At 44.5% G+C, this 19,669-nt stretch overlaps 1 protein-coding gene across 1 annotated transcript in view; it reads left to right on the top strand.

The window, feature by feature from the left end:
• The first annotated feature begins 12,050 nt into the window (after positions 1–12,050).
• The window catches only part of LOC134944167 (uncharacterized), an 8,656-nt gene continuing 1,037 nt past the window's right edge, over positions 12,051–19,669 (top strand). Inside the window, exons 1-3 of the mRNA XM_063932743.1 lie at positions 12,051–12,449; positions 18,659–18,956; positions 19,048–19,294. Of these exons, the coding sequence (XP_063788813.1) occupies positions 18,667–18,956; positions 19,048–19,294 (537 nt within the window). The 5' untranslated portion in view covers positions 12,051–12,449; positions 18,659–18,666. The remainder of the gene's footprint in view (positions 12,450–18,658; positions 18,957–19,047; positions 19,295–19,669) is intronic.

The raw sequence follows: 19,669 nt of genomic DNA, 5'->3' as shown, positions 1-19,669 counted from the left end.
TACCGTACTGCTATATACATATACTGGTGGTCAGCAAAATTCTGCAATGTCCTCCTACTATATGCTGCGCACAACTACAATGCAGCACAGATATGGATAGTATACTTGATGAGACAGAGGTAGAGCAATGGACTACTGTACCGTACTGCTATACATATACTGGTGGTCGGCAAAATTCTGCACTGTCCTCCTACTATATACTGCGCACAACTACAATGCAGCACAGATATGGATAGTATACTTGACGACACAGAGGTAGAGCAATGGACTACTGTACCGTACTGCTATATATATACTGGTGGTCAGCAAAATTCTGCACTGTCCTCCTACTATATACTGCGCACAACTACAATGCAGCACAGATATGGATAATATACTTGACGAGACAGAGGTAGAGCAATGGACTACTGTACCGTACTGCTATATATATACTGGTGGTCAGCAAAATTCAGCACTGTCCTCCTACTATATGCTGCGCACAACTACAATGCAGTACAGATATGGATAGTATACTTGACGACACAGAGGTAGAGCAATGGACTACTGTACCGTACTGCTATATATATATACTGGTGGTCAGCAAAATTCTGCACTGTCCTCCTACTATATACTGCGCACAACTACAAAGCAGCACAGATATGGATAGTATACTTGACGACACAGATATAGAGCAATGGACTACTGTACCGTACTGCTATATATATATACTGGTGGTCAGCAAAATTCTGCACTGTCCTCTTACTATATACTGCGCACAACTACAATGCAGCACAGCTATGGATAGTATACTTGACGACACAGAGGTAGAGCAATGGACCACTGTACCGTACTGCTATACATATACTGGTGGTCGGCAAAATTCTGCACTGTCCTCCTACTATATACTGCGCACAACTATAATGCAGCACAGATATGGATAGTATACTTGATGACACAGAGGTAGAGCAATGGACTACTGTACCGTACTGCTATATATATACTGGTGGTCAGCAAAATTCTGCACTGTCCTCCTACTATATACTGCGCACAACTACAATGCAGCACAGATATGGATAATATACTTGACGAGACAGAGGTAGAGCAATGGACTACTGTACCGTACTGCTATATATATACTGGTGGTCAGCAAAATTCAGCACTGTCCTCCTACTATATGCTGCGCACAACTACAATGCAGCACAGATATGGATAGTATACTTGACGACACAGAGGTAGAGCAATGGACTACTGTAACGTATTGCTATATATATATACTGGTGGTCAGCAAAATTCTGCACTGTCCTCCTACTATATACTGCGCACAACTACAAAGCAGCACAGATATGGATAGTATACTTGACGACACAGATATAGAGCAATGGACTACTGTACCGTACTGCTATATATATATATATATATATACTGGTGGTCAGCAATATTCTGCACTGTCCTCCTACTATATACTGCGCACAACTACAATGCAGCACAGATATGGATAGTATACTTGAAGACACAGAGGTAGAGCAATGGACTACTGTACCGTACTGCTATATATATATACTGGTGGTCAGCAAAATTCTGCACTGTCCTCCTACTATATACTGCGCACAACTACAATGCAGCACAGATATGGATAGTATACTTGACGACACAGAGGTAGAGCAATGGACTACTGTACCGTACTGCTATATATATATACTGGTGGTCAGCAAAATTCTGCACTGTCCTCCTACTATATACTGCGCACAACTACAATGCAGCACAGATATGGATAGTATAATTGACGACACAGAGGTAGAGCAATGGACCACTGTACCGTACTGCTATACATATACTGGTGGTCGGCAAAATTCTGCAATGTCCTCCTACTATATACTGCGCACAACTACAATGCAGCACAGATATGGATAGTATACTTGACGACACAGAGGTAGAGCAATGGACTACTGTACCATACTGCTATATATATACTGGTGGTCAGCAAAATTCTGCACTGTCCTCCTACTATATACTGCGCACAACTACAATGCAGCACAGATATGGATAATATACTTGACGAGACAGAGGTAGAGCAATGGACTACTGTACCGTACTGCTATATATATACTGGTGGTCAGCAAAATTCAGCACTGTCCTCCTACTATATGCTGCGCACAACTACAATGCAGTACAGATATGGATAGTATACTTGACGACACAGAGGTAGAGCAATGTACTACTGTACCGTACAGGTATATATATTTACTGGTGGTCAGCAAAATTCTGCACTGTCCTCCCACTATATACTGCGCACAACTACAATGCAGCACAGATATGGACAGTATACTTGACGACACAGAGGTAGAGCAATGGACTACTGTACCGTACTGCTATATACTGGTGGTCAGCAAAATTCAGCACTGTCCTACTTTATACTGCGCACAACTACAATGCAGCACAGATATGGATAGTATACTTGACGACACAGAGGTAGAGCAATGGACTACTGTACCGTACTGCTATATATATATATATACTGGTGGTCAGCAAAATTCTGCACTGTCCTCCTACTATATACTGCGCACAACTACAATGCAGCACAGATATGGATAGTATACTTGATGACACAAAGGTAAAGCAATGGACTACTGTACCGTACTGCTATATATATACTGGTGGTCAGCAAAATTCTTCACTGTCCTCCTACTCTATACTGCGCACAACTACAAAGCAGCACAGATATGGATGGATAGTATACTTGACGACACAGAGGTAGAGCAATGGACTACTGTACCGTACTGCTATATATATACTGGTGGTCAGCAAAATTCTGCACTGTCCTCCTACTATATACTGCGCACAACTACAATGCAGCACAGATATGGATAGTATACTTGACGAAACAGAGGTAGAGCAATGGACTACTGTACCGTACTGCTATATACATATACTGGTGGTCAGCAAAATTCTGCAATGTCCTCCTACTATATGCTGCGCACAACTACAATGCAGCACAGATATGGATAGTATACTTGACGACACAGAGGTAGAGCAATGGACTACTGTACCGTACTGCTATATATATACTGGTGGTCTGCAAAATTCTGCACTGTCCTGCTACTATATACTGCGCACAACTACAATGCAGCACAGATATGGATAGTATACTTGACGACACAGAGGTAGAGCAATGGACTACTGTACCGTACTGCTATATATATACTAGTGGTCAGCAAAATTCTGCACTGTCCTCCTACTATATACTGCGCACAACTACAATGCAGCACATATATGGATAGTATACTTGATGACACAGAGGTAGAGCAATGGAGTACTGTACCGTATTGCTATATATATATATACTGGTGGTCAGCAAAATTCTGCACTGTCCTCCTACTATGTACTGCGCACAACCACAATGCAGCACAGATATGGATAGTATACTTGACGACACAGAGGTAGATAGAGCAATGGACTATTGTACCGTACTGCTATACATATGCTGGTGGTCAGCAAAATTCTGCTCTGTACTCCTACTATATACTGCGCACAACTACAATGCAGAACAGATATGGTTGGATAGTATATTTGACGACACAGAGCTAGAGCAATGGATTACTGTACCGTACTGCTATATATATACTGGTGGTCAGCAAAATTCTGCACTATCCTCCTACTATATACTGCGCACAACTACAATGCAGCACAGATATGGATAGTATACTTGACGACACAGAGGTAGAGCAATGGACTACTGTACCGTACTGCTATATACTGGTGGTCAGCAAAATTCTGCACTGTCCTCCTACTATATACTACAATGCAGCACAGATATGGAGCGTGTTCAGGCAGAGAACGTAGATATTTGCAGCACACTGAGCACAGATATTTGCAGCACACTGAGCACAGATATTTGCAGCACACTTAACACAGAAACTGAGAGAACGCAGCCACGTCCTCTCGCTACCATCTCCAATGCACGAGTGAAAATGGCGGCGACGCGCGGCTCTTTATATGCAATACGAATCTCATGAGAATACGACAGCGGGAGGATGACATTGGGCGCGCTCGGGTTAACCGAGCAAGGCGGGAATATCCGAGGCTGCCTCGCAACCGTGTAAAATAGGTAAAGTTCGGGGGGTTCGGATCCCAAGGAACTGAACCCGCTCATCTCTACAATAAACACATTACCACATTGTTAATATAGACAATATATATGTTGACAACACAACACTACTGGTGTTGATTAAGTATTTACATGCTTTTTTAAATGTTAAAAGTATATTTTTATTTTATTTTTAGCGTCAAACAATTACAATTTTTTTATTTTTTTTTAAAATAAAAAAGGCAGTAATAATATTTTGACATTAATCTAAATCAGAACACATTTTTGGAATTTAATCAGTAACTACATATGTTATACCTTGCTCAAATATGTGTATAAATATGCCCATATACACTTGTCTGACGCGTTCTTATCCGAAACATACCTGAAATATTGGTTGACTATTCGTGCCCTTAGGGCATGTCCACGCTGGGACTTGGAGCCCCGCCTCCATGTCCGGCCAACCCCTGGCACCTCATCCTCTGGGGCCAATACCTCATTTTGAGGAAGCTTCACACGCCTCCTTACAGCAATATTATGGAGGATTGCACACAGGACCATGATTTTACTTACCATTTCCGACAAATACATGAGGTCGCCACCAGTGCGGTGGAGCACACGGAAGCGTCCTTTTAGGACTCCAATTGTGCGCTCCACCAGCTGCCTAGTGGCTGTAAGCGCAGATTGGAATTTGCCGACCTGGAGGAGCAAGCGATGGTCTGTGTGTCATATGAGGAGGTGGCAGGTGTGGCTACAATGGACACCGACACACCTGCCCTTGAATGTCCACATGCCTTGGAAGGGAAATGTGTTATTTTTTTGGCAAATGTTTACTGTATAAATTTATAAAATATGGGTTACTAAAATGTTTTTTTTTTGTCTCTTTTTCCAATCACAGCACAGGAGGTGCAGCTCACTGAGGCTGAGGAGGGGGGGAAGCAGTGACAGCTCCAGTGTTGGGCAGGAAAGGCCACCAATCCAGCAACACACTGGCACACTCCCCCAACCCAGTCTTCTGGAGCTTCAGGGCCAAATTGTCATCCATAGAAGGATTAACACCGACTTCCATGACCAGATGCTCTTGGAGGTCCGTGAGCTGTCCTCCACTGTGCGACAAGGCATGTGCGACACCTCCTCCTCTGTGGCACAAGGAATGAATGACATCTCAACCATTATTGGTCAAGGCATGCAGACCATCGCTGCCCTCCTTGGCTAGAGTCTCAGGGAGGCTACAACACCTGGCCCATCCCCTAGCCCTGCCCAGTAACAAGATCCCACTGGGCAGGCCCCTTGAAGATCCGTGCACAGACCCACCACAGAGCAACAACCCCTTCATGTGGGAAAAAAAAGGAGAAAACGTTGATTTCTCTCCAGATGCAGTCCTTGTTTCCAGCGCCCATGTTCTATTTAAAAAAAATATTTTTCTCAATGGTTTGTGGGACCAGAATGTCAAACTCCCTCCTGCTGAATGGGGTTTGGCACCTTCTCTTTTCTTGCCTGCCTGTGATGCATTAGCCTGTGAACTTGTCCCACCTTCCTCTTCAGTTTGTGTTGTTGATTGTTGCGTTTGGGTATTGGGCCCAGAATCTTGCTCAATTTGCCCCACATCTTCCTCAGCCAAGGTACTGAGACCAGTCTCTTGTTGTGTTTGTTGCCCAGTAGATGGGGGTACGTAACTACTGGGTACTGTCATCCTCTTTTTCTGCACAGCCAGGTGATTTTTGCTGTGCCATTTAGTGTACTGTTTATTTAATTTCACTTTGTCTTTGTGTTATGAATATTTAATATTGGATTTATGAATAAAACTATTTCTACCCCTTACACTTTGTCCTAAAATTGTGTCTTTTCTTATTGTGGTGCATGGTAATATATTTTAATTTAAATAAAAACATAATGCAATTTTTTAATTTTGTGGATAAAAAAAAATACTAGGTGGTTACTTAGCTCAGATGGGAGTTCTATTTAAGATGGGATGTTGCCCATAGTAACCTTAAATATTCCAGGTATTATGTTCTAGAAGGTGCTAGATAAATGAGAAGTATAATCTTTTTGGTTTCTATGGGCAACATCCCATCTTAAATAGAACTCCCATCTGAGCTAATTAACCCCTATAAATGTAGTACCTACTGCATTATTACAGAACATGATAGGCTAGCGAGCATTATGGTGGGAATGTTGTTATATGAAACACACAACAAATGGAGTAATCCGTGAAACATGGCATGTATGTGGGATATATAAATTCAGTATGTGTATTTTGGTTGGACAATGCAGCTTGATAGACAGCTCAAAGTAATGTGCCAGCTCTAAGAAATGTGTACAGTGAAAGAGGCCCTTAAATTAAAAAACAAACAAAAAACAGTTGTGTGTAATGTGTACAATTGCTTAACAAATAACACATGTTGTACATATGCAGTACACATGTAATAGTTGTAACAAAATATGTGTGTTGATTGTGAGTTGCACATATCCAGGGAGTGTTGAAATGCATACCATTTCCAGGGAGTGTAAAAGTACATACCATCTCAGGGAGAGCTAGAGATGCAATGAGCTGTTGATGCGTTTGCAGTGCAAGCAGGTATGTTTGTTTTGCAATAATTAGCTGGGAGAGCCCTATCAGGCACCTGTGCTGAGCGTTCGCTAGCTGTTTGCAGCCCTAGACATACTCGCCAGCTGCGAACGCCTAGTGTGCATTGACAGCGATTTGCTTTGCAGCGGGGCTAAAACCACTCCTGTAGCCCTTACCACACTCCCCCGCAAGACACCCACCTTCATGCCCCTTTTCGCTAGCCTGTGAAGCCATGAACCCCGCACCACCTTCTACACGCCTCTTTGTGGTTACGTGGCAGTGATCACAAATTCCATGTGTATATCTGCACATTCGTCGTACGGCGCCGGCGGGCCCGGCACATGCACATTCGTCACTTTGCGCGCATGAATTTGGCTAAATCACGCCGCTTGCGATGCGAAGTCTAGCAGCGATCAACTCTGAATTACGCCCATCATGTATAGCACCACACTACACAGATAGAACCACATGGGTGGTCATTCCAAGTTGATCGCAGCCAGCAACTTTTTGCTGCTGCTGCGATCAACTAGTCTACACCTACGGGGGAGTGTATTTTAGCTTAGCAGGGCTGTTATCGCTTGTGCAGTCCTGCTAAGCTAAACAATTTTCATGCAAAACATGACTAGCTCTTGACATACTTACCCTGTGCGACGATCTCTGCGATGCAGGAGCTGGCTTTGACGTCAGAAATCCGCACTCCGTTCTCCTGGACACGCCTGTGTTTTCCTTACCACTCCCCGAAAACGGCAGCCAACGGTCCGGATCCACCCAGGAACACCTTCTTTCTGTCAATCTTCTTGCAGTCGGCTCTAGGACCACTTTTTTCGTAGGACGCAACGTAACCCGGCGACCCCTGTCGCCGGCCAATGACGCGCGTGCGCAGTGCACCCGCCGCACATGCGCATTCCAGACCTGTTCGCACCGCAGCAATAAACCGCTGCATGCGAACGGGTCGGAATGACCCCCATAATACGAATAGCACCACATTACAGGTATAGCACTGTACTACACGTATAACACCGCATTACACAAAAATAACCACATAACACGAATAGCACCGCACTACACGTATAGCACCGCATTATACGAATATCACCTTATTACACAAATAGCACCACATTACATATGTAGCCACCGCATTACGGTGGTCATTCCGAGTTGTTCGCTCATTGCCGTTTTTCGCAACGGAGCGATTAGGTGGAAAATGCGCATGCACATGGTACGCAGCGCGCATGCGCTTAGTAATTTTACACAAAACTTTGGAGATTTACACAAGCTCGAGCGACGTTTTTTCAACGCTCGAGTGATCGTAGTGTGATTGACAGTAAGTGGGTGTTTCTGGGCGGAAACTGGCCATTTTCAGGGAGTGTGCTAAAAAACGCAGGCGTACCAGGTAAAAACGCAGAAGTGGCTGGAAAAACGGGGGACTGGCTGGCCGAACGCAGGGCGTGTTTGTGACGTCAAACCAGGAACTAAACGGACTGAGGTGATCGCAATCTAGGAGTAGGTCTGGAGCTACTCAGAAACTGCAAGGAATTATTTAGTAGCAGTTCTGCTAATCTTTTGTTCGCTATTCTGCTAAGCTAAGATACACTCCCAGAGGGCGGCGGCCTAGCGTTTGCAATGCTGCTAAAAGCAGCTAGCGAGCGAACAACTTGGAATGAGGGCCAACATACGTAGCCACCGCATTACATAAATAGGCACATCATCATGGACAGACATTGGGCAGCTATAGGGCTGAATGACTTTGCATTAGAGATTGTCCCAGGGCTTTCTATGAGTGCAGCCTGATCAGCTGGCATCCTGAGAACAAGGTACATCCTGCTCCTGTCCAGTCCCCAAACCATACACTGTGACCGGGGATGCCCTAACCCTTACACCATCATGATAATGCAAATAATGTAATTAAAAATAACCTCACTGCTGGGTCCCCTTCAGTGCTCAGTTGCCGCTCTGGCCAGTTCATTGAGAGTGCGAGAGCTAGGTGTAGTGAACCCGGCTTCAACCATCGCTATGCTGCTGCTCCCAGGCCGGGCTCATTGAAGAGACCTTTGGCCAAGGCTTGAGAGAGGATGCTGCTGGGCTTGTTAACTTTCTCCAGGTCCCCCATTGGTAGAACAGCTTCACCACTTTTCACAGCTAGTGGCACCTGGAAGTGCTCGCTAGCCTAACTTCCGGATTGCGTTCCAATGAACCGCAAGTACTGGAAGCAGCTTGAGCAAGCCCAGCTTAAGTGTGAATTGGCCTGGCTGAGGGGGATACGGGACCGGCCCATTGGAATCTGTCATGGTGTCCTGGTGGGCCAATCCGCCCCTGGTCACACAGTTGACTCACGGTGTCGCAGATGATTCGAGAGCTTGGAATACCATATTAGTGCTGTCACTACTGCTTCTATATAAGCGGCAGCAATAGCAATTCCAACCACATCTGAATCAGGCCCAGAGACATTGAGTTATAGTTTGGAATACATACCTCCCAACTGTCCCGAATACAGCAGGACAGTCTCGCTAATTGGACACTGTTCCGCTGTCCTTCCCGCGGGTCGCAGTGTCCCACGGGTGGGGTAGGGGGGAGTTTGGAGAGCCTGATCACTGCTGCTCTGCTATACAAAGCAGCCAGTGATCACTTAATAGATGCCGTGCACATGCACACACCGCACGGCATCTAACAGGGAAGGGAGAGGAGCCAGGGGCTGCTAAGCTGCTCAGGATTGCTGGGCACGCCCCCAAAATGATGAAAATGGGGGCCGTGCCATGAGGCCATACCCCTCTTCCCGTGGTCATGCCCCCTTTTTGGCCGGCCAGGTCCTTCCTGCGTTCAGAAGTTTTGGAACAAGTGTAAGCATAATGTGAAATATACTGATATTTTGAGTTGCAACCAGCACTGTTAAGCAGCAGTTGATAAGGATTAAGCACAATGTTATCAAATTTGTAAAGATCAGAATTATTTTTTATTTTAGAGCTAGTTGGCAGCCATATACCTCAGGTCCTGAGATCAACATAGCTGGTTTAATTCATTGCATCCACCCTCCCACTGTTATTTCAGCCACAATGTTATTAGTTTAAACCATTTAGCAGCCCAATGTCTATGAGGGGCCGTTCAAGTCAAAATTACAGCTTTCTGGATATAACATATAGCTAATTTTTGCTTTATGGATATGATGTATGCTGAGATGGATATGCCGTATGCTGAGATGGATATGCCGTATGCTGAGATGGATATGATGTATGCTGAGATGGATATGACGTGTACTGAGATGGATATGACATATGCCGAGATGGATATGATGTGTGCTGAGATGGATATGACGTATTCTGAGATGGATATGACATATGCCGAGATGGATATGACATATGCCAAGATGGATATGACATATGCCGAGATGGATATGATATGTGCTGAGATGGATATGACATATGCCGAGATGGATATGACGTATGCCAAGATGGATATGACGTATGCTGAGATGGATATGACGTATGCTGAGATAGATATGGGATATGACATATGCTGAGATGGATATGACATATGACAAGATGGATATGGACTATGCTGAGATGGATATGACATATGGTGAGATGGATATGACATATGCCGAGATGGATATGACGTATGCCGAGATGGATATGACATATGGTGAGATGGATATGACATATGCTGAGATGGATATGACATATGCTGAGATGGATATGACATATGCTGAGATGGATATGACATCTGTTGAGATGAATATGATGTATGGTGAGATGGATATGACATATGCTGAGATGGATATGGATTATGCTGAAATGGATATGACATATGGTGAGATGGATATGACATATGGTGAGATGGATATGATGTATGGTGAGATGGATATGACATATGGTGAGATGGATATGACATATGGTGAGATGGATATAACATATGGTGAGATGGATATGACATATGGTGAGATGGATATGACATATGGTGAGATGGCTATGGATTATGCTGAGATGGATATAACATATGGTGAGATGGATATGACATATGGTGAGATGGATATAACATATGGTGAGATGGATATGACATATGGTGAGATGGATATGACATATAGTGAGATGGATATGACATATGGTGAGATGGATATAACATATGGTGAGATGGATATGACATATGGTGAGATGGCTATGGATTGTGCTGAGATGGATATGACATATGGTGAGATGGATATAACATATGGTGAGATGGATATGACATATGGTGAGATGGATATGACATATGGTGAGATGGCTATGGATTATGCTGAGATGGATATAACATATGGTGAGATGGATATGACATATGGTGAGATGGATATAACATATGGTGAGATGGATATGACATATGGTGAGATGGCTATGGATTGTGCTGAGATGGATATGACATATGGTGAGATGGATATAACATATGGTGAGATGGATATGACATATGGTGAGATGGATATGACATATGGTGAGATGGATATGACATATGGTGAGATGGCTATGACATATGGTGAGATGGCTATGGATTATGCTGAGATGGATATAACATATGGTGAGATGGATATGACATATGGTGAGATGGATATAACATATGGTGAGATGGATATGACATATGGTGAGATGGATATGACATATGGTGAGATGGATATGACATATGGTGAGATGGATATGACATATGGTGAGATGGATATAACATATGGTGAGATGGATATGACATATGGTGAGATGGGGATATGACATACACTGAGATGGCTATGGACTATGGTGAGATGTGGGGATATGACATACACTGAGAAAAGCACATGATGCAGCCAGCCAATCACAGCTCTCCTATATAAGCAGTGGTGCTGGCTGGGAGGAGGATCAGTATATAGTGTGGAAGAGCTGTGAAGTGGATCTCTCTCTAGGTGGCATTGTCAGCAGCAGAGAAGTGTTACTGAGGCACATTGCAGAGCAGCTCATCTCCTGCCTCAGGCTGCCTGACCCCTTTCTAGGTACTGTACCATTGGGGTGTGTGCAGGTGGGAATGTCTGGTGACAAACACTACCCGAAGAGGGGCTGAGGGGGAGACCAGGGGTGCAGACACATGACACACAATGAGCAGCTAAGCATTTGCAGATCAGCTCAGCTAATAGTTGTGGTTTGCAGGGCAGAGTGTGGGAAAATGTAATGTGCAGCACTCACAGGAGGACAGACACTGAGTATAGGGGAGGGGGAAGCTGTATGCATGAGTGACAAGCTTCCAGTGCCAGCACTCATGGGTTGGGGAGACATCCGCAGGGCAGACTGGCCATCAGCCGAGGTACAGAAGCTGCCTTAGTTTCAGCAGTGGGATAGCATAGCAGTCTGCAGTAATAGCGGCCGTTGGAAGCTCCGCCCCTTGCCACGCCCCCTCATTGTAGATCAGGCTATGGTCTGGTAGAGGAAGTGGTTAACCTGCCCCAGTGTCTTGGCGCGATAACGATTTCTGCGCGCCATGTGATGTTGCAACAGCATACACAAAGCGCAGCAGCTGCAAGTGAGGTGAGTGGTGACTAGTGATCCTCCTGAGAGTGTCTGGCAGCGTTTAGACCTTGCTCATGTGGAAGGCAGGATAAGTTGTGGTGCAGCTGTCTGTGTCCCGCCCCTGAACTAAGGCAGAACACTCGTGCTGGCTCTGCTTAACATTCAGTGTCTGGCCCCAGACTGAGCCAGCCGATCATAGAGTGAGCTGCTGTGAGGTAAAAGCCCTGTCCTCCTCTGCCTGCTCAAGTGCCCATCGCCTGAGTCACTGGCTGGCTCCACGTGGTGTGTGCTGGCTCCCTCTGTAAGAAACAAACAGGAAAGCCAGGTACAATAGGGAGGAAGTGTACTGAGGATTGGAATAACGAGGGAGGGAGGGGGGCTGTGTGTGTACAGAGGAATAGGGGGGGGGGGGGGCTGTGTGTGTACAGAGGAATGGGGGGGCTGTGTGTACAGAGGAATGGGGGGGGGCTGTGTGTGTACAGAGGATTAGGTATGGTGGGCTGTGTGTGTGTATAGAGGAATAGGGAGGGGTGCTGTGTGTGTGTACAGAGAAATGGGGGGGGGGGCTGTGTGTGTGCAGAGTAATAGGGAGGGGGGCTGTGTGTGTGCAGAGTAATGGAGGGGGGCTGTGTGTGTGTGTGTGTGCGCGCAGAGGAATAGTGGGGGGGCTGTGTGTGTGTGTACAGAGGAATAGGGAGGGGGGGCTGTGTGTGTGTACAGAGGAATAGGGAGGGGGGGCTGTGTGTGTGCACAGAGGAATAGGGAGGGGGGGCTGTGTGTGTGCACAGAGGAATAGGGAGGGGGGGCTGTGTGTGTGCACAGAGGAATAGGGAGGGGGGGCTGTGTGTGTGCACAGAGGAATAGGGAGGGGGGGCTGTGTGTGTGCACAGAGGAATAGGGAGGGGGGCTGTGTGTGTGCACAGAGGAATAGGGAGGGGGGCTGTGTGTGTGCACAGAGGAATAGGGAGGGGGGGGCTGTGTGTGTGTGCGCAGAGGAATAGGGAGGGGGCAGGCTGTGGTTGTGCAGAGGAATAGGGAGGGGGGCTGTGTGTGTGTGCAGAGGAATAGGGAGGGGGGCTGTGTGTGTGTGCAGAGGAATAGGGAGGGGGGCTGTGTGTGTGTGCAGAGGAATAGGGAGGAGGGGGGCTGTGTGTGCAGATGAATGGGGAGGAGGGGGGCTGTGTGTGCAGATGAATGGGGGGCTGTGTGTGTGCAGAGGAATAGGGAGGGGAGACTGTAATTTGGGCTTTTCTGGGGGTAATATGGGGGAGGTGTGGCCTGTAAGGGGTATTCAATTAGTGCAGAGTTTTTCAGCTAGCCAAAAAAGCTGCACTATTCGACCATCTGTATTCAATTGCGTGCGTTTCCAAAATCCTTTTCACCCATGTGGTTTCACTTTTCTCTTAAGTCCCATTGGATATTGGGGAACTGTATTTTCTCTGACGTCCTAGTGGATGCTGGGAACTCCGTAAGGACCATGGGGAATAGCGGCTCCGCAGGAGACTGGGCACAATTAACAAAGCTTTAGTACTACCTGGTGTGCACTGGCTCCTCCCACTATGACCCTCCTCCAGACCTCAGTTAGGATACTGTGCCCGGAAGAGCTGACACAATAAGGAAGGATTTTGAATCCCGGGTAAGACTCATACCAGCCACACCAATCACACCGTATAACTCGTGATAATATACCCAGTTAACAGTATGAAATATAACTGAGCCTCTCAACAGATGGCTCAACAATAACCCTTTAGTTTACAATAACTATGTACAAGTATTGCAGACAATCCGCACTTGGGACGGGCGCCCAGCATCCACTACTGACTACGAGAAATAGATTTACCGGTGAGTAAAATCTTATTTTCTGTGACGTCCTAGTGGATGCTGAGAACTCCGTAAGGACCATGGGGATTATACCAAAGCTCCCAAACGGTGCGGATGACTCTGCAGCACCGAATGAGAGAACTCCAGGTCCTCCTCAGCCAGGGTATCAAATTTGTAGAATTTTGCAAACGTGTTTGCCCCTGACCAAGTAGCAGCTCGGCAAAGTTGTAAAGCCGAGACCCCTCGGGCAGCCGCCCAAGAAGAGCCCACCTTCCTTGTGGAATGGGCTTTTACAGATTTAGGCTGCGGCAGACCAGCCGCAGAATGCGCTAGCTGAATTGTGCTACAAATCCAGCGAGCAATAGTCTGCTTTTTTGAGTGATCTTTCCTAACAGCGTCTTACACGCATATTGGAAAGAGCCGCTCCAGCAACTCTCTGCCTTCCACATATAACCCCAAAATCGGGTCTGGTCCGGCCTTGTCTGTAATAAAGGAACGTAACAGCCTTAATACTATAAGTTTGGTAAGGCAGAGAAGCAAAGGCAACCAGAGGCCAGTTTCCAAACCAGAGGCCATCAGTATGTTGGCGCAGGTCTCCTTCTGGCTGATTCCAGAAGTATAAGGGGCCGACTTCTTCCGTTTGCACAGATTGATAGCAGTCTACAAGTAGATGCCTGGGTAAAAGAAGCAGTATCTCTAAGGTTATATTTTCACTTCTGGAACCATTCTCCTAAAAGGTAATCGGTTTCAGCCCATCTCGGGTAGAGGCTTAGGCGAGGGTTTTGCATTAAGCAATTCAGAAAACGTTTTGTCGGGAATTGTCATTCCAGTAACCCATGCACAATGGAGGGTTTATTCCCACCTGGGTCCAAAACAATCCCTCGCCCCATTATCAATTTCAAAAACAGAGAAATTTGGGTAACACGGTTCACGTGGAGGCAACTCCATAGTTTGGTGAGGAGCCAATATAATACATGGTATTCCTGGATAAGTCATGAATTTTACCTTCAGGCTCCTATAACGCTGTCCATTAGTGTTATCTCAAGGTTTACCATCCTTCAGCAAAAACCTTTTGGGTTAGCCACAGTCCAAGAGTACCAAAATGATTATGGCAATTTATCTCCGTTAGTAGAGGTTAAGAAAAATTTCCATACCTTGACCACCTTCCTATCCTGACACAAATACAGGAAAGGTTCTGTGTCATCTACAACATACAAATAACTTGTCTGCTGAGACATGTGTGATTTGTAATTGGGATCATCTCTGGTTCCATAACATAACTCACGGTGGGGCTATACTGAATTTGAGTTTGCAGAAAATAGTTACCTCGGAACAAGATATCCAAGGAAAAACTAGGAGAGTGGTTACAATGTCAAACAATATTGATTTGCGCAGCAATGCGAATTATGGGTTTGATGGTGTTAACAATACACATGAGGCCGTGGTCATAATTCCACTCAAGACTTTTCCAGTATCTCCTCCATCTAAGGCCGCATCACACTGAATATGTCCAATCTCAATGGTGTTGTAAATTAAGCAGTGTTGTACCTGGTTAAATTCACCGTGTGCAAGACCGTCTGAATACCAGGTGGTGTAGACGGGCTAGATGGACAGTATACAAACAAGTACTGTTACTGGCAAAAAAAGGTAAGTAGTAGCCTGGGGGCTACAGACATTCCATCTAGATGAGAGGATACCTTTTTCTTTTTGGTATCAGGTGGAGAAATCCTGACAACAAATACAAGTCTTCTCGACTAAGGAGGTAATTTCTCTGTAAAATTATGATTCTCTGGATTATGGACCATAAAAAAGGTGCCTGCTAATAATTTTATTAGCACTTCAGGCCATATACTGTGTCCTGTCTTAGGTACGAGATATTCCTAAAGGAAGATTGGTCCAGATCTGCAAGTATTAGGAAATGGCAGTAGTGTACCTTAACTTTTAGACAGGAACACGGAGATAAATATCGAGGAAGGAGTTAAATCACATACTATAATGTGCAGAACTCCATCTTCCAGCCTTGTCCTCAGGGTTTGTTCAGAGAGTCCTAAACTACAGAGCTGATTTCTCAGTCAACACACCATTCAGGTAAATGAATGGGCTTTGCACCCTAAAGTCATTTTAGACTGGGGTAGACAAATGGGCTTGTCCAGAGATAATTCTCATGGTGTCCCATCTGAACAAAAGCCATAATCTTTTCAGTAACAAAACAGTGATCTTTGTGGATATTTTTTTAATGGAAATTTATTTCTCTTATGTGTTTCTCAAATCATCCTGTTACTCAGAATAGTGAGGAAAACGCAATAAAGATGCCGGGATCCTAATAAGCCCCGGCTTGGCCCAGAAGGTCTTCGTACACATATCCGCAGAAAATGTTGAATACCTTTTACTGTTTCTTCTACGGCCAGACTAAGACAGGGTCCTTGATTATCACAAATATCTGGATCAACCATTTTGATGGCGTGGCTTTTGAAATCTAAATACTGAGGTCCAGAGGATTCTCACAAATGCTCAGAGCAAGGAAAAACTTAATTAACTCTTATTTATCACCAAATGTGACAAGCTTATATGCATTGGTGCAATAAGAGGTATGGACCCGAAATCTTGCAGATTTTCAAGGGTTTTTTCCATTCCTTCAAACAGGAATAGATAAATGTTTAGCGGTGGCTTCCTTGGGAATACAAGTGTCAGCATTTGACTCTATGGTTCCGAAAAGAAAAATTCAAAATTGCAGAATGTTTGCACTTTTTCCCAGGGAATGCTGCGCATTCAACCTTCCCCTTTTCCTACTACAGGGTCAGGGAATCTAAATCTAGTCCTCAAAAGCCTGTCAAGTTGCTCTGTTTAAACCACTAAGAGAAGTTGATTTTAAATGGTTGACCGCTAAAGTTCTCGTTCAGGTGACTATGGCATCAGCTAGAAGAGATTCAGATTTAGGAGCACTTTTCATGCTAATCTATTCTGATAATATCCAGATAAAGTAGTTCTCAGAACTGGGTCTGGGTATCTTCCTAAGGAGTGATCTATATTCCACCTTAAAGATAATATGGTCCCTGTTTTTCAGGAATCTGGATTTTCTGCGGGAGATGAGTCGCTGGACATTAAGTACCTACATGGATTGTACCAGTGCCATTAGAAAGACAAATTCTTTTCATCCTCTACGGTTTTCACAAGAGGAGATGGCCTGTTACTAAACAGACGCTATCAAGATGGCTTCGAATGACTATTTCAGAAGCATATTCTTAAGCTGATCTCCCTGTCCCGGCTAATGTCTCTGCTTACTTTACATGTAAGGAAGGTCTTTCATGGGTAGCACAATATTGTGCTTGAGCAGAACAGATATGTAAGGTAGCTACACGGCTTCCAATAAACACAATCAATCAGACATTATGCCTGGGATATCTCTGCCTCTCATGATGCTCAATTCGGGCGTATGGTTCTCCTATTAAACCTGGAGTGTCCCCACCACTAAAAATTACTTTGGTAAGTCCCAATGTTATCCTGTGGATTACCTGTGAACCCTGCCGGAGAAATGTACGTTCTGGTAAGAATTTACCGTTGATGACGTTATTTCTCCTAAGTCCACAGGTTTCCACAGTGATCCCACCCTGACGCACCTGATTTGAGAATCTGTATACTCACTAAACTCTTCCCTATTGCATGGAAGAGTGTGCATGTGGGTTTTTTTGCTTGAATAGGGTTCTACATAATGCTTCTGTATACGCTTTGTAAACAACTGATTTGACTGAGTCGGTGGTCAGGATTATATGGACGAGCCCGGTGCATTCTGGCAGGCCTGAAAGCTAGTGATCGTTTGGTGCCAATCCGCTGTCACTCCATCATATCCAATGTTATCCTGTGGATTTAGGAGAAATACCGTTATCAGCGGTAAGTTCTTACCATAACGTATATTTCTGTTAGTGGGAACATTGTGTAGACCCTGCACCACTTGTTCTGTGGACTTTCTTTTGCTACATAGCAAGCAAATATCAGGCTAAAACCTGGGTCACATGTTCAAAACAGCATACACACTAGATCAAATACATTATTATATCTTTATGAAGCACAGCCAACGTGATTATACCATGTGACCAATAATCAGCACCCATCTGTGCATGCACAGTATACCAGGCTGATCATTGTATATTGTGCTTCCAACTTTATTGATAGTTGAAAAACTTGTGAATTAGCTGATAACTCAGGCACAATTACCTGTGTGTTTCAAAGGTTCAGAGGTAAAAAAAAAGTTATCAATGCCCCCACAACCCTTACTGATTACCATGGTGTTTTATTACTGTGGCAGAGCATGTGTTTATTGAGAGGGGCTTCATGCCAAAAAGCACATCCCTGTGAGAGATGTGTGCTATAATAGTTAGGTAATATCTCCCTCTCTCTCCCTCAATGAATTTCTCTCCCTGACACTGTTTCCCTCTCTCCCCCCCCCCCCCCCCCCGACACCCTCTCTCACTCTTCCTTTTTCCATTAACCCCTCTCCCTATTGCTCTGACACCCTCTCTATTTCTCCCTGACCCACTCCTTTCCCTCTTTCTCACGTTTTCTCTTACCCAGATACCATTTCTCTCTCACTGCCAGGGGAGGTATTTGTGGGTGCATGGATTGAGGTGTGGTGGGCCCAGACATAGCCATGTACTGTGCCCCAAGGTCTCTGTTGCCAACTCTGTGACAACTACTGCATGTTTCATATATTTACAGGTACAAAAATGAATAATCATTCAAAGGCAGTGTGTGACATCATACATGCTTTGCTGTCAAAACCTGATCAGGTTAATGAGCTGGGGCAAATGCTGGATTCTGGAAGGCAGTCTGAAACAGGAAACCAGAGACCAGAAATGCCTGTCCCTAGGGCAGATTTATTTCCCACTAGTTCAACTAGGTCACATGGAGTAGAAAATGAAGTGAGAAGTCTATTTTCAAGGAAAAGTCCACAATTTCATTATACAAGAAGTTCTGTGAGGAAAAGAAATGCTTATCCTGCAAAAGCAACGCAAAGGTTAGTTTTAAGTGTTTGTGTTTTTAAAGTTTAAAAAATTGTTAATTGGAAAATCAACATTTGTGTTTTTTTTTGTTTTTTTTTTTAATAGCAATGTCAGGGGTCCACTAACATTCATCAAAGAGCTTATTCTGCTTTCTGGACCCAATATCGATAATGTTTTAAAGCAAGGAAAAAAACAAGAACTGCATGAAGTGGGGCACATAGTAAACGCTTTTGAATTCAACAAGTATTGGAGTGAAGAAGAAGTATATGAGAACGTGAGGAAGGCGTTCTCCATGAAACTTGAAGACGACATAGAGTATGTGTTTTTGTTTTGTTTGTTTTTTATTTCCCAGGTAAAAAGTTTTAATTTATATATGACAGTACATTACAGGTTGAGTCTCCCATATCCCAAAAGTTTGAGACCAGAAGTATTTTGGATGTAGCATTTATTTTTTTCCAAATTTTTGACCATAGATCTGTTGGTGGGACGCAAGTCTAAACACATAATGCATGTGTTTCTTATACATAGTTATGCAAGCCAGAAGTTAATTTAACATGTTTTTTTTTTAATATTTTGGGCATGATTTAAAGTTTGTGTACATACTAAAAAATAAATATATATATATATATATATATATATATATACACACACACACACACACACACACACACACACACACACTAGGTGCTTCATCACACACACCGTCGCAAGGGGCTACGCCCCCTTA

Source organism: Pseudophryne corroboree, chromosome 7 (assembly GCF_028390025.1).
Source record: "Pseudophryne corroboree isolate aPseCor3 chromosome 7, aPseCor3.hap2, whole genome shotgun sequence".
Taxonomy (NCBI): domain Eukaryota; kingdom Metazoa; phylum Chordata; class Amphibia; order Anura; family Myobatrachidae; genus Pseudophryne; species Pseudophryne corroboree.
This window is presented reverse-complemented; position numbering and strand designations above follow the sequence as displayed.